Raw genomic sequence first — 22,381 nt, 5'->3', positions numbered from 1 at the left:
AATTACTTGCCAGCAACGCCAAGGTTATGAACTAGAGGCACCAAAGTACAAAGCTAATGTCTCTATTTATGTATGCGCATAATTTTTTCTCTTTTTGCTTAATAAAATCACACATTATTTTAAACTTTAATGTTTTAATTTGCCTAAGATTCGCTCATTCATTGGCAGCGAACGGAGAGAACAGCAGATATCTGAAATTTAAAGCTTAAAAGGGACACTACAGTCACCAGAACAACTACAGCTTATTGCATTTTTTTTCTGGGGAGTATAATAATTTCCATCAGGCTTTTTGCAGTAAGCACTGTGTTTTTAGAGAAAATGCTAAAACACAAGCTTACATCCCTCCAGCAGTTCTCCTGCCAACCAGTTTCCCCATGCATGTTATCAGAAGATCAGAGTAATGAACATCTAGGTGTAACCATGGAAGTATGTGTTTTCCCAAGCTATCCTGTCTCTAAAAGAAGTCCAGGCCTGCTCCAAAGCTACCCAAAAACCAACCCTAACTGGTCACATCTTACACAAGGTTACAGTATAGATGGAGGGAGATCAAAGGGAAAGACTTGTGTAAAGATAGAACTCTCTGGAAAAAGAGGGCGGGATAAACCACTTTTGGGAGGGAAAAGGAATTCTGGGACTTTTAGTTAATGACAGCAAGAATCAGTCTTTAAAAGGACAACAGCCAAGGAGGTTGGGCACCTCTCCTCTCCTCACTCTCTCTTTGTCTCTTTTAGAGAGGACAGCGCAGCAAGCACAGGTGACTGTCCCATACTATCAAGATGAAGGCGCAAGGGGAAGATCTTCATTTAAATGTTTAATTATTGCCCTTTTCTATGTATCTTTTGGTTTTGGACTGTATTGGTTATAATGTGTAATGTGTATATCCCTTTTAAAATCGGTATCAGTATCCTAAACAAATATTAGCAATACATTTTATTATACAGTTGTTTTGTGTCTTATTTGTAACACATTCCCTAAAAGAATATCCTTGTAAGAGGGTCATAATTTCTTACACAGGGATACATTTACTGGCCACTCCTCATATGGCTACTAGAAGTGTTTCCTGGGGCAGTGCTGCACAGTGTATGCATGCAGACACTGAACTTTCATCATAGAGATACATTGATTTCAATGCATCTCTATGAGGAGATGTTGATTGGCCAGGGCTGTGTTTGACTTGTGCTGGCTCTGCACCTGATCTGCCTCCTTGACAAGCTCAGTCAATCCAATGCTTTCCAATGGGAAAGCATTGTGATTAGCTTTGATCAACACTTCTGCCTCCTTGGCTGACATCATCAAATCAGGAAGCAGAACCAGCAGCAGACTGGAATCAAAGGAAGATTTTACTATATTTAGGTGGGCAAGAGGGGGTCGGGGGGATCTGGCTTACTTTATTTTAATACATGTTTACATGGTGTTTTTAATACATGTTTGTGTTCCTGACCCTATAGTGTTCTTTTATATATTAAAAATAAACAACACATGACCGTGACATGAATGCCCCTTTTACTAAGATGGTTCACCTGAATGACATCTCCATCTCCCAGCGTAAAAGTAAGTGCTTCTCGATCATCTACCACAACCCCACTTTCTAGGATAACCTTCAGACGCACAGTGACTTCCTGCCCCTTCAGTGGCCTACTTTCTGGACCCTTCCCTGGAATCAACACCTTCTTCTTTAGATTCTCGTTACCTGTTAAAATATCAATGAGGATAATAAACCCAGAAATGCAATTAACAACCAATTAAATCACGTGTGGCATGCATTAGAATTATGAGATTCAGGGAATATACAACAAATAATCAACTGTGTGGAAGAAAGGCAGTATATATGTTAATTGTCCTACCTAAGAAACAGCTACCACAGACATTAATTCACATGCTTAGATACAAGTAAAATCAAGCATGTGCTGGTATTTTTAAACAGAAAACAGATTAGCATTATGGAGCTAACACAGTATGGCAAGAATTTACTGGCTCTTTGTATTAATAAAGTGCCATCCATAATGAGCAATTAAGGGGTGTGTAGATAGATTGTGATTATGCACATTACTTAATACAGTAGCACATCACTAGTACGGTATTTGGTTATTGAATGGCTTTAGTTGTGGTTTATGCAGTTACATTTTATTTGTAAACATCATATACAGTAATGCAAGCATCTTACATAGTAGTCTAAGTAGGAATACGGCTAAAGACCATTAAGTTCAACCTTGAAAGCCATTCTTTTTTGCTGTTGATTCAAAAGAAGGCAAAAAAAAATAAAATTGGAGCCATTTCCAAATATGCACAAAAGGAACATTCTTCATGACTCCATAATGGCAATCAGATTTCTCCTTGGATCAGCAACCTGTTCACACACATACCGATTATATCAATGAATATTGGTTTTGCAAAAAAAAAAATAACCTATAGAATCGGATAAGAAAACCTGTTTAGGTATAGAATTCCACGTTTATTGTTCTAACTGTAAAGAACCCTTTCTTCTGCTGTAAGCAAAAATGCCTTTCTTCCAGTTTTAAAGGGTGACTTCCTGTCTGATGTAGATTTGTCCTAATAAACAGTTTACAACAAAGAGGTTTGTCTTGACCCTGTATATATTTGTATATAGAGCTATTATAACCCCTCAAAAGGTGCCTTTTTCCAAATGCAGTTTTCTAGCCTCTCTTTGGAATAATGTTTTCCATTCTCATTATTCATTTTGTAGCTACCCCTGCACTTTTTATAGGTTTACAATATCCTTCTTTGGTGCCTCATAATTGCACCTCATATTCAAGGTGGTTTGGTTTATAATTTTTTTTTTTTTTTTTTTAAATTAAGCCATATAGACACTCCAGGTACAATACATACAATCTTCAGCTTCGAAAGTTCATATTTAAAAATTAATAACCTGCACTCCATCGAGTGCGATATCTACCACTTATGCATTATACTTGGTTATGTTAAAATGGGTAATTGACTACATTGTCTTTGCTGAAAAGCAATGCCTTACAGTTTCTAGTGGTGCAAGAGTTAATGATTTATGAATCCTGCATATGTGTGCCGTTCTGCCATTTCCTGGTTTTAGAATAAATCATGTGTATAACAGAGGATTTGTGAAACATGTATATATGCATTATGCAAGTGTTCTCCGCTTTTGTTAATGAATGAGCTTGTCATTTTGCTAGGATTCCGTAATATCCACCATTCCCCGTCTCCTGGCACACGCAGGTAGACCTGCTAATGAGGTCCCAGATCACAGAACCCCAAAGCCTCCTTTTGTTTTTCCACCTGTGCTTAATAAGGAGATTTAAAGCCACCAGGGCTTTTCATTCCACCTGTCCTTAAACATGTATCATTTCTCCATATCCTGCTGTCGTACTCCGGCAAATGCTGTCTGTCCTCACTGGCTCGTTTGCCTATCCTGGCATGTCGTAAATCACTTCCTCTCTGCACACAATGCCTGTAATGGCTTCCTCTCTGGGCCTCCGATATTTCATTTGGGTGACAGGCAGCTAATATATTCCCAGCATCAGAGCTCTGCAATGAAACCCATGGCATGTTGGCTATTAATGGCTTTCTGAATGGAACTAATCATTGTAGAACTCCCACCCTCCTCCCTGGGTGTCTCCAGCTCCCTTTAACTGCAGTCTGGGGCAAACTCAGGTTTGACGTGTGTTCCCTAGCTTTGTTATGGAAACTCTTACTAAAAAGCTGGAAAAGCTCTTGTGTAGCTAATGCAAGAAGGGAAAAAACAACAACTTACTGATAGGTATACCCATAAGGCTTCTTGTTGGCAATCTATTTTCACCATACAAAAAACGCAATTGAGATATTGAGTTACGCACAACAAATGAGAAAGAATATATGGACTGAGATCTGTATTTATGTGTAAGTGACAATCAGAATGACGGTGAAAGAAACAGAAGGACAATCCACACAAAAGAAAGAATATAAATCGTAGTTTATTTTACTGCAGCATGGCCAAGAGATGCAGACCACGCACAGCCACACTGGACCATCTGGGACTTTAGTCCCTGCTTGATCATAGCCACCAATGCATAATATCTTCCATTTGGCTGATACATTGATTTTTGCTTTTGGTATGTCAAAAGCACTGGGGGGCACTTGTATCCAAGTTGCCTTTTTTCCCCCATTCCCTCTGTATGTGGAGGTAGTGAAAGGTTGTTTAAGCTCATGCCTGAGCCAGTATGTAGATCACAGTTTGTAATAATGGAGGTTACTTAGGTTCACTGTTGGCAGAGGTGGTCAGGGACAGCTTTATAGTTTTCTGTCTTATCTCAATAGGATAGGCAATCCCACTAAGGCTTGAGACATAGAGGTACTGAATATGTATAGCTTAAAACAGCTGTCACCTCTTCGTCTAAATTGAGTCATAAAGATAGAATCTCTATGAAATACTCACATTGACTATGATGGAATTTCACTGAAATTCCAACCCAGTCAAACAATATAGATTTTGTCTCAGTAATTTATCTACATAATTTCCTTTCTAAAGTAAGGAGTTACCTTTTGTCACCAGTGACGTTTCCTGGGGTAGAACAAATAAATAAAATGCTCTATGGAGGATCCTTCATAGACCTCAGTGCTGTACTTGTACAAATACGTGAGAGTGCAGTGCCGACGTAGACTCCTGGTAGCTGAAGTGGAAGTGGCTTAGCAAGAAGGCGTGAGAGACAGGTGCAGGTAAGTAAATCTCACTTTTCTTTGCCCCTCCACTTCCTGGCTACCATTGAGATGGGGTGCAAATTATACAAAGACCCCAGAGTTTGACAGAGCAGCTTTAAAGTGAATTAGATGCACTATGCTGCTTCAGTAAGGCTTACTGATTTATTGGAGGAGATAGGGTTGCTTTCTCAATTTATAAAATATATGAACCAAGTATCCCTCTAACATTTATGAACACCGTAATATATACTGTTTCCTACACTCTACTAACACAGTTTTGAGCCAGAGTTTATAACACAGTTTTGAGACAGAGTTTATTTAAATGTTGTAACCTTGTGGACAAGACCGTTTTGAAACGTTGTTCCAGCCTGGATACAATGTAAGCCGGTATGTTTATTTAGAGCAGGAGTGCCCACAAGGTAGATCCTCAGATATTTAAAATATACAGCTTCCATAATGCTTTCTCATTCTAAAAGGCATGCAAAACATCATGGGAACGGTAGGTCTACATCTGGGGAACTACCTTTTCAGCACTCCTGGATTCTCTCGGGCAGGCTTCCTCAAACTCCGGCCCTCCAGATGTTGCTGAACTACAACTCCCATGATTCTATGAATGAAATAGATAGGCTGAGAATCATGGGAGTTGTAGTTCAGCAACATCTGGAGGGCCAGAGTTTGGGGAAGCCTGCACTAGAGGATCTACATAGATTGCAATATACATTTAAAGTGGTAGCGTGTTCACTGGTGTTTGCATTTCACCTGAACCTGACATTGGTGGGTGCGGAGAGGGGGGCCTAATGCGCATAAAGAAAGGCAAAAGGTGTGTCAACTACTCACACCAATGTAAGGAATTTAAAACACACAAAGGTCAGAATGGTGGTTCCAGATCCACCAATTAAGGGCTTGTACCTGGTTTAAAGTATTGAAGAGAATATATAGAGTCTCAATAACAAGAGAGAGATTCTAGACTGGTTTTAAATACAATTAATAGAACAATGATATATATATAGTTACTACACCAGAAAAGCACTGAACCGTTTAGGACCACAAAATAAGTCCACTGGTATATAGCGTGATATAATATAAGGTCTAGGATTCAAAGTCCAAAAAGTGGCTCAATATAAATAAAAATAGTTTTATTAGTACATAGAAAAGAAAAAGAGCACTTAAATTGGAATAAAATTGAAAAAACTCAATAAAGTATATTGGTATTCAATGAATGCTATATACCACTAGGCAATGAAGGGGTAAACTGCAGCTTGAGAAAAACCCGTAATGGGTAGATCCCCAGAGATACAAAAAGCTCCACTTACTTACTCCTAAAAGAGGAGCCTAAGTAAATAAAACTATGACTCTTATAAACTACACCTTTAACCCCTTAAGGACACACGACGTGTGTGACACGTCATGATTCCCTTTTATTCCAGAAGTTTGGTCCTTAAGGGGTTAAAGGGGGGGGAGGGGTTGTCCTCGGCTGTCTTTAATGCTATGTAGTAAAAGGGAAAATTCCTCAATGAAGCAAGACAGCCTAATGCGCATGTGCGGAGAGCATTCCAATAGGGTTTGCATGAGAACGTCCAGCATCAGGCAAAAGTCCCCTAACCACCCGGAAGTCCCTCTAGAGGCTTGAGATTCTCAAAAACTGCAATAATTACCAAATAATCATCAGTCAGCATATATACCCCAATGAAAACATGCATGCATTTAATTATGCATTTTTCACTTGGGTAATATGTAAAAATGGCCTGCAAAAGCTGCAGTTGTCTTTGCAAGCTGGCCCCTTTTAGCCCCGCCCAGACTTTGTGGCTGTCCAATCACAGATTTTCCCAATGGACCTCTTTGGTTTGCATGTCCGGTGCTCTGGGCAATTGCTGCCTCTTGAGTTTAGCCCTACTGAGCCAAACAAACCAGGAAGTAACAGGACTGGCTGCCTGCTTGAAAATTAGAGTGGTATAACAAAGTTAATTTTTACAGAACTCTGCACTGTGTAAAAAAACAAAAAAAACAAAAAACAAATTCAAATAGGCCACACTCTTTATGCATAAAGCATTTCACAAACCTAAAGTGCTTTAAGTGTCCGGAGTATCCCTGTAAGAAACTATATGTGGAAATAAGCAAACCTCTTTTTTTAGGTAACGTGCCAACCAGTTTTGTCTATTACTGATTTTGTCAAGGGTTTGGAAACCCTCCTTGACAAAGTCAGTAATGGACAAAACCGGTCAGAGGAATTATTGAAGGAGCATTGTACTCTGTTACTTTTATATTTGGACTAGTTTGCTAAACTACTTCCCTGAGGATTGTGGAACCGTTCTATTGGTATCAGGAGTCTGAACCAGAAGTCATATTAAGGAAGGACTGTGGGAAGCAGTTATATGCCGTCTTGGGGACCTGTGAAGTTCCTCTTATGTCACTTTCAGTGCATAGTATTTGGTTTTATTTTGTATGTCTTAAGGTTTTATACATGTTTTAAGCATTAAAGAGTGTGAAGATTCATTACTAAATTATCCATTCGACCCTGTGGAACCTAATTTAAGACTACCAATACTTGAAGATTTATTATTCCATATTTGGCACTTAATTGTTACTTCATTATATAAAATGTAAGCATTCAGCATATTGCACATGATGAGTTTAATATAGGCATTTTAATTCGCACATGTGATTTTTTTTCCTGCACATACACACCAGACAATCTTTTGTTTTATAGTACATGTGTGGTTTCGGTGTTTCAGAGTTAAAGGACCACTCTAGTGCCAGGAAAACATACTCGTTTTCCTGGCAGTAGAGTGGCATACTCATTTTCCTGGCACTAGAGTGCCCTGAGGGTGCCCCCACCCTCAGGGACCCCCTCCCGCCCGGCTCTGGAAAGGGGAAAGTGTTTAAAACTTACCTTTTTCCAGCGGTGGGCGGAGAGCTCTCCTCCTCCGATCCTCCCCGTCGGCTGAATGCGCACGCGCGGCAAGAGCTGCGCGCGCATTCAGCCGGTCACATAGGAAAGCATTCATAATGCTTTCCTATGGACGCTTGCGTGCTCTCACTGTGATTTTCACAGTGAGAATCACGCAAGCGCCTCTAGCGGCTGTCAATGAGACAGCCACTAGAGGAAATAGGGGAAGGCTTAACCCATTCACAAACATAGCAGTTTCTCTGAAACTGCTATGTTTATGAAAAAATGGGTTAACCCTAGAAGGACCTGGCACCCAGACCACTTCATTAAGCTGAAGTGGTCTGGGTGCCTAGAGTGGTCCTTTAAACGGTGTGTTAGTGGTTTAAGGCAATCAATATTAAATATATGTTTTTAGTATTCTATTTTTTATATTGATTTGATAAGTTGACTTAATTCCTTCAGTGTATGATGCTGTTAGATTACCTTTACTTTGCAATTAATATTTCTATAAAACATTTGATTTACTAATTTGTAGCAAAGTTATTAAAATGTCCACCCCCTTGTGCTTCTGCAGTGGGGCTCTAAATAAAATACACTATGCGGGATGGGGGCTCCAGTACTGATAATAGTACTCTGATTAGTTGGCTTGTAAAGAAACCATTCAAAGTGCTGTGATTAAAGGGACACTATAGTCACCAGAACAACTACAGCTTATTGAATTTGTTCTGGTGAGTAGAATCATTACCTTCAGGCTTTTTGCTGTAAACACTGTATTTTCAGAGAAAATGCAGTGTTTACATTACAGCCTAGTGATAACTTCACTGGCCACTCCTCAGATAGCTGTTAGAGATCCTTCCTGGGTCATGGCTGCCTAAAATGCATCCAAACATTCAGTGTCTCCTCCCTCTGCATGCAGACACTGAACTTTCCTCATATAGATTCATTGATTCAAGTCATCTCTATGAGGAGATGCTGATTGGCCAGTGCTGTGTTTGAATCGTGCTGGTGCTGCCTCTGATCTGCCTCTTTGTCAGTCTCAGCCAATCCTATGGGGAAGCACTGTGATTGGATCAGGCCACCACTTCTAATGAGGTCAGCAGACTGCGTGTTTTTCTGAGTCTAACAGTATGCAGAATTACAGCTTCAGGCTTGAATACAGTAAGATTGTTACTATATTTATGGAGGCATGAGGGGCCCAGGGGGGCTAGATGGTGGTTTTAACACTATAGGGTCAGGAATACATGTTTGTGTTCCTAACCCTATAGTGATCCTTTAAGCTTGCATAGCATGGGAAAGCCCTTACAAGGAGTTTACCTGCCTTGTAAGTTCATCCTGTGCCAAGCCCCAGCAGTGCTCACACCGAATATTTTTCCCCACTTTAGCCATGCTGTCCCCACCACAACCGCTGTCCTCCAAACTACATCTTCCCTTTAGCAACAATCACTTCCACTACAGCCACTGTGTCCCCACCACAACCCCTGCCCAAATCCCCGCGCTTCCTTGGCAACTTTGTAACATTGTATATACACACACACACACACACACACACACACATACCTGTTGCATGCAGCATAATGATAGATCAATGTAAAGCAATCACATATCTTTCTAGTTACAAGTTATTTCATACCAACCGTCTCCTCACAGATAATTGAGACAATGCAGTAATTAATATTCGCTCTCCGCTTAAGCAGTGAGATAACCCTACCTGAACATGCATTCTAAATAGAAACCTCATCTCCCTCAACTTGACAATTTCCCAAATTCTGTATTCAACTAGGGTTCGGTTAACGGTACATTGCGGACCAATGCAGAGACTTCTAATGAAATACGGTTATTCACAACTTTACTTCAATAGTCATGCTTTTCTTATGTGACTGGAACCCTCAACCTTCTCATGGAATATGAATACATAATTATGAACCCTTGCCAAATAGCTGTGAATTAGGAAGAACAGAAATCAAAAGATTCTTGTTCGCGGTAAGAAATTACTTTACAAATTATCCCATGCTCCCACCAATTATCTTACCACCCCTTACCTAGGACGTCAAGCCACTCTTCTTCTGATTCGTTAGTCTGTGCAGTCTGTGATGGATCTTCATTTGAAGCTTCTTCGCGGGGGCTGGTTGTCTCCTTTTTAACATCTTCAAGGCTAGGAAGATCACTCAAATCTCCATCTTCCTCTTCTGCATTATCAATCATTTCAAAGTCCTCTGTGCTGTCAAGAAGAGAAATCCTGTCCTTTGCTTTAGCTTCATTTTCTGGAGACAGAGACTGATCATGAGGAATATCTAATACGGCCTGATGTTCTGTAATGTCTTCTACATTTGAATGGGACTCATCTGCAGAGGCCATTCTCTGGTTGAAGTCCTTCACAGGGAAAAGAGCTGTAAAACAGGACCACAGTATGTGAAAAAATTTCAATGGTGCAATCTACTGTAATGTAAAGATGGCCTTTTTCATAAGTGAATTCCTTTGGAACAAAAAGTGAAATTAATTACTGATTCCAATTATATTTCTTTTTACACAAAAATCAGAATTTACTAATTTCAATAAATAAAACAAATTTTAAAAAAGCACACACACACAAAAAAAAAAAAACCATACGCTTGTGGCATGTTTAAAAATAATATTTTACCAGGCTAAAGCACTACACATTAATGGGCAGGTAAATTAGTGTTATTTAAAAGGACACTATAGTCACCAAACAACCAAGCAGTTTAGGTGTATAGATCGTGCCCCTGCAGTCTCACTGCTCAATTTTATGACATTTACAAGTTAAAACACTTTATTTATTCAGCCCTAGTCATACCCTCCTGCATGTGACTTGCACAGCCTACCTAAACACTTCTTGTAAAGTGGGATCTAATGTTTACACTTCCTTTATTGCACAGTATGTTTAATTAAGAATATCGTATCTCCTGCTGCTGTTAATAGCTTTTTAGACCTTGCAGGTGCATTCTGTTCGTAATTGAAGTTTATTTGACAGAGCAGGAGATAAAAACATTCAAAGTAAGTGAACATCTGATTGAAAATGAAACCATTTTATTCAGACTGTGTAAGTCACAGCCATTGGAGGTATGCCAGAAACAAACGTGATTTAACGGACGTGTAAACATTAGATATCACTTTACAGATAGTGTTTAGGAAAGTTGCGCAAGTCACGTGCAGGAAGGTGTGACTAGGGCTGCATAAATTGAGCAGGGCCCTCAATCCCTCTGTTCCTGTGCGTCCAACTTGTCTGGTTACAAATACTTGTCTGTTAGTTCACCCATTGTACAGCGCTACGGAACTTGTTGGCGCTTTATAAGTAATAATAAAGTAATTTAACTCCTAAATGACAGAGAATTGTGCAGTCAGATTTCAGAGTTATGACCTATACACAAAATACTGATTCTTGAAGCTCATGTTTCTGTTTGGTGTCTCTAGTGTCACTTTAAGTGAGTAAATAAATATGATATACAGACATGTGCTTGTGTCCCGTTGTATCTCAACAGGAAGCCTGCCCATGGTCATATTATTCAGACATCACATGCATCAGACATTGTGCAACTGGGCAGCATTGCTTTCCTTGAGCAGTAGATAATCATTTGATACTGGGAAGTGTCTAAATAAAGTCTTTTGCAAAACTATTTTATTGTCAGTGAGGAATTCCAAATGAAGAATGATTAGCTAACCTACAGCCATTTACATAATGTCAATCAGTTTCAGAAAAGTAAGAAACACTGAGATGCAGAGAAACTATAATTTGGAAAGTGGGAACATTTTTTGAATGGTTAAATCCTCCCTTCCTTTCCTAGTAGAGGTGTAAATCTGGTTGTCTGCAGCATGAGTAAAGCAAGCTAGGGAAAGTGAAATTGTTGAGAATATTAAGAAACGAGGAATACTTTCTGGTTTCCATTAATTCAGAGATTCTCAGGGCTATTGGGTTACAATTACAGTGCTTGAGAAGTGCAGCTTTGTGAAATAATTTGATTATTATTTTTTTCATTTGAATTTAAGAACTTCAGAGTTACTATTTATTTCCACATTTTGAAAGGGATTTAAAGGGCACTCCAAACACCATAACCATTAACATTCATTGTCGTGGTTATGTTTGCTAAAAGTTAGTACAGATTCTAATTTTTTTGTCAACCTGCTGCCAAAATGTCATGAACCAAAAGATGCCCATGGGATCCAAAGCATACCCGTAAACAGGGGACACCATAAGGAAATTTCATGTCCTCATTATTTGTAGACTGAGAGCATACACTGCAAAAAAATATTTTTTAAAAAGTCCTTAAAGCGATAAAGTGCCAGGAATACAAAGCTGTATTCCTGGCACTATGGCTCTATCTGACTCCCTCTTCCCACGCGCCCCTTTAGCCTCGATGAATCTAGGTTTAAAGCCCTTTACTTACCTGATCACAGCACCAATATCCCTCGGTGATGGGTCACGGCTTCTCCTCCTCTGACAAGGGGGCGCTAATGCGCATACGCTGCAAGTGCCGAGCACATTAGGCCTCCCCATAGGAAAGCATTGAATCATGTCCAGTGTCAGTTAGCAGACCAAAAGTCCAGTAATATTACAGAAGCGCCTCTTGTTGCTGTTTAATAGACAGCCACAAGAGGCTGTGTTAGTGCTGCAATGTAAATATTGCAGCTTATCTAAAACTGCAATGTTTTACATTGCAGCACTAAGTGCAATAGTGTCATTGTAGCCAGATCACTTTAATGAGCCTCCTCCCTCCCTCGCAACCCTTCCGCCTCGGTGAATAAAGAGTTAAAACCCCTTTATTTACTTACCTGATCTCAGCACCAATATCCCTCAGAGTTAAAACCCCTTTATTTACTTACCGGATCTCAGCACCAATATCCCTCTAAGCCAAATAATTTCTTCAATTAAGAGCTGAATAGGAGGCTGAAACGGAGGTGCCCAGGGAACCTAAGTAAGTCAACCTTTTTCAAAAATGGTTTGACTCTTTAATGTGGGAAGATGCCATGGGACTAATGGTTATGGAATCTAGATTGAACCATGAATAACAGCAGTCACTACCTGAGAGTGTACCTCCCACAAAACTAGACAGTCTTTGACATATGTTTCTAGTGCTATTCTAAGATTAAAGAAATCATATCCTGTTGTATTATCTCTAATTGTATTGCCATTGTTTACCTAAAAAAAAAAAGACAAAATAATATAACTTAAGAAAAATCCAAAAAAGACACATGTACAATTTGAAGGATTTGTTTTATACAATAAAAAGGAATAGTGTGAAAGTTGCCAAACCCTGACAATGTCAGAAAACGTTGTTGAAAAGAAAAAGGTGTAATTTTGCACCTGTCAACAGATGCATTCCTGTAATGGATATAAAAAAAAAAACTAAGCCAATTCCTCTAACGACCTGTGAGTATACACAACCCCATCTCTTTTCTGTATAGAAATAACATGGAAGCTCGTTTGAGCAGGGGCCTCAAAATCCTTTGTTACCTGGGTGGCTGGGGCTACTGAGAGATCCCCTGGGTGGCTGGACCCACTGAGAGATCCCCTGGGTGGCTGGACACACTGAGAGATCCCCTGGGTGGCTGGACACACTGAGAGATCCCCTGGGTGGCTGGACACACTGAGAGGTCACCTGGGTGGCTGGACACACTGAGAGGTCACCTGGGTGGCTGGACACACTGAGAGGTCACCTGGGTGGCAAGGCTCGGTGAGAGGTCACCTGGGTGGCAAGGCTCGGTGAGAGGTCACCTGGGTGGCAAGGCTCGGTGAGAGGTCACCTGGGTGGCAAGGCTCGGTGAGAGGTCACCTGGGTGGCAAGGCTCGGTGAGAGGTCACCTGGGTGGCAAGGCTCGGTGAGAGGTCACCTGGGTGGCAAGGCTCGGTGAGAGGTCACCTGGGTGGCAAGGCTCGGTGAGAGGTCACCTGGGTGGCAAGGCTCGGTGAGAGATCACCTGGGTGGCAAGGCTCGGTGAGAGATCACCTGGGTGGCAAGGCTCGATGAGAGATCACCTGGGTGGCAAGGCTCGGTGAGAGAACACCTGGGTGGCAAGGCTCGGTGAGAGATCACCTGGGTGGCAAGGCTCGTGAGAGGTCACCTGGGTGGCAAGGCTCGTGAGGGGTCACCCGGGTGGCAGGGCTCAGTGAGGGGTTACCCGGGTGGCAGGGCTCAGTGAGAGGTTACCCGGGTGGCAGGGCTCAGTGAGAGGTTACCCGGGTGGCAGGGCTCAGTGAGAGGTTACCCGGGTGGCAGGGCACAGTGAGAGGTTACCCGGGTGGCAGGACACAGTGAGAGATTACCCGGGTGGCAGGACACAGTGAGAGATTACCCGGGTGGCAGGGCTCAGTGACAGGTTACCTGGGTGGCAGGGCTCAGTGACAGGTTACCTGGGTGGCAGGGCTCAGTGACAGGTTACCTGGGTGGCAGGGCTCAGTGACAGGTTACCTGGGTGGCAGGGCTCAGTGACAGGTTACCTGGGTGGCAGGGCTCAGTGACAGGTTACCTGGGTGGCAGGGCTCAGTGACAGGTTACCTGGGTGGCAGGGCTCAGTGACAGGTTACCTGGGTGGCAGGGCTCAGTGACAGGTTACCTGGGTGGCAGGGCTCAGTGACAGGTTACCTGGGTGGCAGGGCTCAGTGACAGGTTACCTGGGTGGCAGGGCTCAGTGACAGGTTACCTGGGTGGCAGGGCTCAGTGACAGGTTACCTGGGTGGCAGGGCTCAGTGACAGGTTACCTGGGTGGCAGGGCTCAGTGACAGGTTACCTGGGTGGCAGGGCTCAGTGACAGGTTACCTGGGTGGCAGGGCTCAGTGAGTTATTACCTGGGTGGCAGGGCTCAGTGAGTTATTACCTGGGTGGCAGGGCTCAATGAGAGATTAACTGGGTGGCAGGGCTCAATGAGAGATTAACTGGGTGGCAGGGCTCAGTGAGAGATTACCTGGGTGGCAGGGCTCAGTGACAGGTTACCTGGGTGGCAGGGCTCAGTGACAGGTTACCTGGGTGGCAGGGCTCAGTGACAGGTTACCTGGGTGGCAGGGCTCAGTGACAGGTTACCTGGGTGGCAGGGCTCAGTGACAGGTTACCTGGGTGGCAGGGCTCAGTGACAGGTTACCTGGGTGGCAGGGCTCAGTGACAGGTTACCTGGGTGGCAGGGCTCAGTGACAGGATACCTGGGTGGCAGGGCTCAGTGAGTTATAACCTGGGTGGCAGGGCTCAGTGAGTTATTATCTGGGTGGCAGGGCTCAGTGAGAGATTACCTGGGTGGCAGGGCTCAGTGAGATATTACCTGGGTGGCAGGGCTCAGTGAGTTATAACCTGGGTGGCAGGGCTCAGTGAGTTATTATCTGGGTGGCAGGGCTCAGTGAGAGATTACCTGGGTGGCAGGGCTCAGTGAGAGATTACCTGGGTGGCAGGGCTCAGTGAGAGATTACCTGGGTGGCAGGGCTCAGTGAGAGATTACCTGGGTGGCAGGGCTCAGTGAGAGATTACCTGGGTGGCAGGGCTCAGTGAGAGATTACCTGGGTGGCAGGGCTCAGTGAGAGATTACCTGGGTGGCAGGGCTCAGTGAGAGATTACCTGGGTGGCAGGGCTCAGTGAGAGATTACCTGGGTGGCAGGGCTCAGTGAGAGATTACCTGGGTGGCAGGGCTCAGTGAGAGATTACCTGGGTGGCAGGGCTCAGTGAGAGATTACCTGGGTGGCAGGGCTCAGTGAGAGATTACCTGGGTGGCAGGGCTCAGTGAGAGATTACCTGGGTGGCAGGGCTCAGTGAGAGATTACCTGGGTGGCAGGGCTCAGTGAGAGATTACCTGGGTGGCAGGGCTCAGTGAGAGATTACCTGGGTGGCAGGGCTCAGTGAGAGATTACCTGGGTGGCAGGGCTCAGTGAGAGATTACCTGGGTGGCAGGGCTCAGTGAGAGATTACCTGGGTGGCAGGGCTCAGTGAGAGATTACCTGGGTGGCAGGGCTCAGTGAGAGATTACCTGGGTGGCAGGGCTCAGTGAGAGATTACCTGGGTGGCAGGGCTCAGTGAGAGATTACCTGGGTGGCAGGGCTCAGTGAGAGATTACCTGGGTGGCAGGGCTCAGTGAGAGATTACCTGGGTGGCAGGGCTCAGTGAGAGATTACCTGGGTGGCAGGGCTCAGTGAGAGATTACCTGGGTGGCAGGGCTCAATGAGAGATTACCTGGGTGGCAGGGCTCAATGAGAGATTACCTGGGTGGCAGGGCTCAGTGAGAGATTACCTGGGTGGCAGGGCTCAATGAGAGATTACCTGGGTGGCAAGGCTCAGTGAGCTATTATCTGGGTGGCAGGGCTCAGTGAGAGGTTATCTGGGTGGCAGGGCTCAATGAGAGATTACCTGGGTGGCAAGGCTCAGTGAGCTATTATCTGGGTGGCAGGGCTCAGTGAGAGGTTATCTGGGTGGCAGGGCTCAGTGAGAGGTTATCTGGGTGGCAGGGCTCAGTGAGAGGTTACCTGTGTGGCAGGGCTCAGTGAGAGGTTACCTGGGTGGCAGGGCTCAGTGAGTTATTATCTGGGTGGCAGGGCTCAGTGAGTTATTATCTGGGTGGCAGGGCTCAGTGAGTTATTATCTGGGTGGCAGGGCTCAGTGAGAGGTTACCTGGGTGGCAGGGCTCAGTGAGTTATTACCTGGGTGGCAGGGTCACTGCGATCCCAGGATTGTATAACGCTGTCACCTGTGTTCCAGAGCTGCTCCCACCTGAGCGATCTACCACTTCCGGGAACACGATGTAAGCAGCAATCTGATTGGTTAGTAAACCCCGCCTACTCATTGGCTAGCATTGTTCCATTACTGTTTTCATTAGAGCGCTGCAGGGCTTACTCTGGGAATTCTGCGTGTTCCATGATATAACTAAGTATATAGCCATGTGAATTCATTCAATATCGCATACTTACTTTACGTAAACCACACAACGAGGCATTTACATTAATGAACAGCTGTGCCTGAGCGATATGTGGCTTTCTTCTTGATGCAGTGTAACTGTAGCTTGCTTGTAGCCACATAGTGGGGTTTATTATTTAATTTATGAATTCCCCCAGTCTGCATTATGAAAAAATCACTGGACAATAAAAGACATTGATCACATGCAGGTTTTTTTTTTATCACTAAGCTCTACCATTAAAACACAAATACAATATGAAACTAAAAAAAGCTGGTTTGGGGGGCGGAGCCTGGCTGTGGAGCTGAACAGACGTGTGCAGCAGGAGCTCCAGCCTGGAACTTTACTTATATCAAAATAATCATTACTCCCCAACTACAAAATCGATTAAAAACGTAATAACCACGAAGGGGATGCAAGAGAGCACAAAACGAGACCACTTTTGAAAAGCTGAGCCACCGTGAACGCGGACTGCAACAATGGGGCCTACCGCTGACACGACTAGCCTGAACAGAGCTGAAGGAAGGGGTGAGGCGGCCGATCACCCTGCCCTGAAGGCCGACACAAAAACAGCGGGGAACCATCCACTAGCTTTCCAACCCCCCCCCCCCCGCCGGTGGGGGTTATCCCGGCACACACAGCATACTCACCGCGTACACTCACGTCCCAGAGACTACCCACATCAGGAGTCCCTGACTCCAAAATGGCGGACGCCACGCACCAGCCAGCAAGCATAGAGGCAGTGGGCAACTCGACAAACACCGCGCTGACTAAGTTGGACGAAATCCTTGATGCCTTCTGGGCTCGGATCTCGGAAAGGGCGCAGAGCACAACGAATGCTATACAGACCAAACCAGCGTGCACACCCCTGGCAACTACGGGTGTCAGTCACAGGAAGGGTAACACAAGCCCGAACAAGGCGACGTCCTTACCTTGGACCAGCCAACGAAGCCCGGTTCATAGTCGCCTAGCCAGATCTAAAGGCCTACCCAAGGGCCCAAAGCAACACGCACAGCGGCAGAGATGCGGTACCAAACTACCACGACGAACCATCCAATGCTTCCGACATATACCGGAGGTCACTACCGTGGACCGCCCACAATGCCTTCCCAGGTTGAAGGCCACAGGGAGTCAAACTCCGAGGCACCAACCACACCGCCGGAGGCCTGCCCGCCGCTGGCGGCGGCTGAACACCCAGGCCTCACAAGGCGCCCGACGACGGGTCGACCCGGCCTCCATGAGCAACCGAGTCGGTGGAATGCAGGTGCAGGCCTTTGTGAAGACCTGGGGCCGGAGGGCGGCCGCCATCAACCCGCATAAAGCTGCAGCCCTGAGGTATTTCCTAGTCGATGGGGCCGTACATTTCACTCTACTGACCATACCCAGCATCGGCTAAATCAGCCTTCTGGACTGGCAGTCCGGTTTATACCGCGTACTACCAATGACTCTCGGGGGCCTGGCTCAAATGACAGGCATGAACACCCCATACTGAACTTTCACCAGCGGACGCATGTAACACATGGTTTCATGGTATTGTCTAGTAGTTACATCTAATTAAGTTGTGACATGCTTGTGTATAATACCTGCATCTAACTACTACCCTTACACCAACCAAAGTTGAGACCCTATTGTAATTCTATGCTTTATCATTTCTATTGCGGCCTGTAGACTCATATCTGGGACCGGCCAACTACAGTTGACTTTGCTTGCTTAGCCTTTTCGACACGGGATAATTTATCCTCCAGCCTAGATATGCGTAATTAGCTAGTTCCCACTCGCTACAAATGTTTGGTTTATTTTACTCGCCTAGCGTGGCACATTTATGAGCCTCTGGACACAACACATGACTTTAGATTCTTCGGTAGAGAGTAGTCAGTCGTATACTCGCTTCTCATACAAACATTAGACAGCCTTTTGGAACCTTAAAAATACATTAAGGGTTAAGTAACTATTGCCAGACACATTCTCCTTCATGACACAGCACCACAGAAAGGTTTACATGTTTATGCTAACTCATGAAATGTCTATTTGTATATTTAACCCTGAGAGCTAACACGGTCAAGAGGCTGCTACCATAGGTGATCTCACATAGATTGTTATTGCTTGGATAAATCTGCCTAATATATTGGCACTGTTAAGCATTCATTATTCTTGTTATACTAATTTGATCCACTACAGTCAACATACTTGTATTATTATATTGTTTAAATGACGCTTTACAACTTTAAAAAAAATATGGCAATCTTTTCTCGGAGTGCAATACATACCTTCTCGCTATATTTAACCTATGTTAACCCATACTGCCTCCCCTTTTTATTCTGTATCCCATGACGCATATGCCATAATAAAAGAAAGATTTACAAAAAAAAAAAAAGCTGGTTTGGACACATTTACCATTTTGACTATAGTCACTGCTGGGCTATTTTATATTACCTACATGTTGTCAATCACATTACAACACCTTAACCCCTTAACACGCAGCCAAATGTACAAGTTGTGAACGAAACAAAATGTAAACAAAACCTGGCATTTGCTATATGTCTGTCCAACCGTAATTCACCTCTTTCATATTAAATGCACCCCCCCTTATTATATATCATTTTATTCAGGGGAAACATGGCTTTCATTTAATATCAAATATTTAGCTATGAAACATAATTTAATATGAAAAAATTGGAGAAAATAAGATTTTTTTTCATTTTTTTAGTTCTACATGACATTTTAACTGTCAATGTCATAATACTGTTTGCTTTTACTGCAATAAAATACACATATTTGTATTCAGCAAAGTCTCACGTGTAAAACAGTACCCCCTATGTACAGGTTTTATGGTGTTTTAGGAAGTTACAGGGTCAAATATAGCGTGTTACATTTGAAATTGAAATTCGCCAGATTGGTTACGTTGCCTTTGAGACTGTATAGTAGCCCAGGAAATAAATTTACATCCATAATGGCATACCATTTGCAATAGTAAACGACCCAAGGTATTGCAAATGGGGTATGTCCAGTCTTTTTTAGTAGCCATTTGGTCACAAACACTGGCCAAAGTTAGCGTTAGTATTTGTTTGTGTGTGAAAAATGCAAAAGACGCCAATTTTGTCCAGTGTTTGTGACTAAGTGGCTACTAAAAAAGACTGGACATACCCCATTTGCAATACCTTGGGTTGTCTACTATTGCAAATAGTATGCCATCATAGGGGTAATTTTCATTCTTGGGCTACCATAGGGTCATAAAGTCATAATAGTACGCCCTCCGGTCATAAGGGGTTAAAGTTCGTAGTTTGGAGAATAACCCCCAGTAATGTTGCTGCATCAATAAAAACACAGTAGAAGTACACTGTCATTACAAAAATAAACAGGGTTATTTGCTAAAGTGAATTTCAAATTTAAGGCCATAGTAGCATAACTACAAGCATAGCATAGTGAACATAGAGAATGTTTCCAGTTTGGCTATTTTAACTTGATTTCTCACTTTAGTGAATAACCCTGAAAGTTTAGTATGAGGTCTCAAAAGTAGCTGGTTAGGGTAAGGCTAGTATTGAGAGTGTATTAGAATTATGTTTCATTAGAACTAGGGGGGGCAGATTTAAAATGTACTTATCTGAAGCTGTCCCTCTTTGCCACCTCATCTTCTTCTAAGGGGGCCACTCTTTACAGTGGCAGAACCTATGCAGAGACGACCTTGGTGCAAGAATATTTTTGGGGCCCTCTAGCGCAAGCATGGCAAAAATTGAAAATTAATTCATACTTACCGATATTTTCTTTTCCCGGATATAGGCCATGGCAGCACTACAAATTCGGTCAGGGGAAACATTAGCTGCAGCTGCCTAAGAGGAGGATAGAGCTCTAGTAGAGTAAGCCCGAAGACCCAATGGGATATGAACTCCAGACGCCTGGTAGCCCTGGAAGATGGCTGATACAATCTAACGCCCAATGGAAGAGGTGGAAGCCGCATGTCCCAGCTTGTGATCTGATGGAATAACAAAAAGTCTGGAGGATTTTCTGATCGCAGAAGAACGTTGTACGTAAGAAGATAAACAACGCACTAAATCCAGGCAATGCCATTTTCCCTCTATTTCTGTTGAAGGATTGGAAAATAAGGCAGGAAGAACAATGTCTTGATTTATGTGGAAGGAAGAAATAACTTTAGGACGAAAGGCTGGAATAGTCCTTAAAATTACTCTATCGTCTTGAAAAATCAGGAAAGGAGGTTCACATGAGAGAGATTGAAGTTCCGAAATCCTTCGCCCTGAAGTAAGGGCCACCAAAAGAACTGTTTTTAAAGTCAATGTAACCATAGAAATATCTTCCACAGGTTCACAGGGAGGAATGGATAAAGCCTGAAAAAACAGAGGCAGATCCCAGGGTGGAGAAGAGGATTTAATTGGAGGATGGATTTTCAGAATTGCTTGGAAAAATCTGCTAACATCAGGATCGAAGGCCAGCTTCTTGTCTAAAAGAACGGAGAGAGCGGAAATCTGCACTCTTAAAGAACTCACACTTAAACCTTTATCAAATCCATCCTGTGGGAACTGCAGAATGTGGCTCATATTCGGGGTTTCAAAAGGAACTTCATGACAAGTACACCATTCACTAAAAATACCCCAAATCCGATGATAAGCTATCAAAGTAGACTTATTTTCTTGCTTTAAGAAGGGTATCCGTGACTGAGGCCGAAAACCCCTTTCCTAAGAGTCGTTGCCTCTCAATTTCCATGCAATCAATTTCAACAATTGGGGTGCTGGATGGAATACCGGACCTTGATGAAGAAGCTGAGGATGGCCTGATAGATCCAAAGGAGGTTCCTGGGATAGCTTCTTTAGAAGTGGACACCATTGACGTCTTGGCCAAAGTGGAATGATCGCAATGATGATCACTGGTTCTAGCTGAATCCTCTTTAATAGAGGAAAAATCAGAGGGGTTGGGGGAAACACATATCTCTGGATGAACCTCCACTCGCAGGACAGGGCATCCCTGTCTTCCATCAAAGGGTCGAAGAACCGCGATTAGAACCTTGTCACTTTCTTGTTCAGGTGAGTAGCCATGAGGTCTACTTGAGGGAGTCCCCAATGCCGAACGATGCTCTGGAAAACTTCTGAAGAGAGGGACCATTCTGTTGGATCCAGGGAAACTCTGCTCAGGAAGTCTGCAATTTGATTCATCTTCCCTGGTAGATAAATTGTCTTCAAGCCTTCCAGGTTCAATTCCGCCCAGGTCATAAGGGGAGAAAGAATCCTCATCAACTGTTTGCTTCTTGCTCCCCTCTGATGATTGAGGTAAGCCACCACCGAAGTATTGTCCACCCTGATCTTCACCCATTTTCGATTCAGAGAAGGAAATGGGAGAAGGGCTTGGAATACTGCTTCCATTTCCAGGACATTCGAGGGGAGATGAAACTGACCGTGGCTCCAAAGGCCTTGGATGTGAAGAGAATCCAGGTGTGCACCCCAACCTGTCTGACAGGCATGTGTTGTAATTGTCATCCAATGAATGTGACCCAGAGGGAAACCGAGGAAAAGATTTTGATCTTTTGTCAATCTGATTTTTATTAAGGCATATAGTATGGGGTACAAAAGAGAAGACGGAGGTAACGTTAAAGCGAGTTACATTATAGGGTTGGTACAACAATACACAAAGTTAACGTACATATCCAGATTATCAATGCCTAATTTTTTATTTTTGTAACGTAGTTAAGCTCCAATTTGGAAATACAAGCTAGGGATCGTAGGATCCTGATTAGTATAAGATTTTGATCTTTTAACCACCAAGCAAGTTCTTTCTTCACCTTGGAGGAAATTAAGATCTGTTGGTCCCCATCTTTGTTTAGAAATTGTAAAAGGAATTTCGACTGGGGGATCCTCATGTGCCACTGTGCCCATCTTGTGAGGCCTATTGTTGAGGATAGACTTCCGAAAAGGCTCATAAATTCTCTGGCCGTCACCGACTTGACTG

The 22,381-nt window shown here is 43.5% G+C and overlaps 1 protein-coding gene across 1 annotated transcript in view; it reads right to left on the bottom strand.

The window, feature by feature from the left end:
- Positions 1-16,270, bottom strand: part of FKBP8 (FKBP prolyl isomerase 8) — a 55,902-nt gene extending 39,632 nt beyond the window's left edge. The window contains exons 1-3 of the mRNA XM_063455408.1: positions 16,179-16,270; positions 9,592-9,939; positions 1,521-1,690 (exon numbers count right to left, since the gene is read on the bottom strand). Coding sequence (XP_063311478.1) covers positions 1,521-1,690; positions 9,592-9,907 — 486 coding nt within the window. The 5' untranslated portion in view covers positions 9,908-9,939; positions 16,179-16,270. The remainder of the gene's footprint in view (positions 1-1,520; positions 1,691-9,591; positions 9,940-16,178) is intronic.
- Positions 16,271-22,381: the final 6,111 nt, after the last annotated feature.

This window comes from Pelobates fuscus, chromosome 5 (assembly GCF_036172605.1).
Source record: "Pelobates fuscus isolate aPelFus1 chromosome 5, aPelFus1.pri, whole genome shotgun sequence".
NCBI lineage: Eukaryota > Metazoa > Chordata > Amphibia > Anura > Pelobatidae > Pelobates > Pelobates fuscus.
This window is presented reverse-complemented; position numbering and strand designations above follow the sequence as displayed.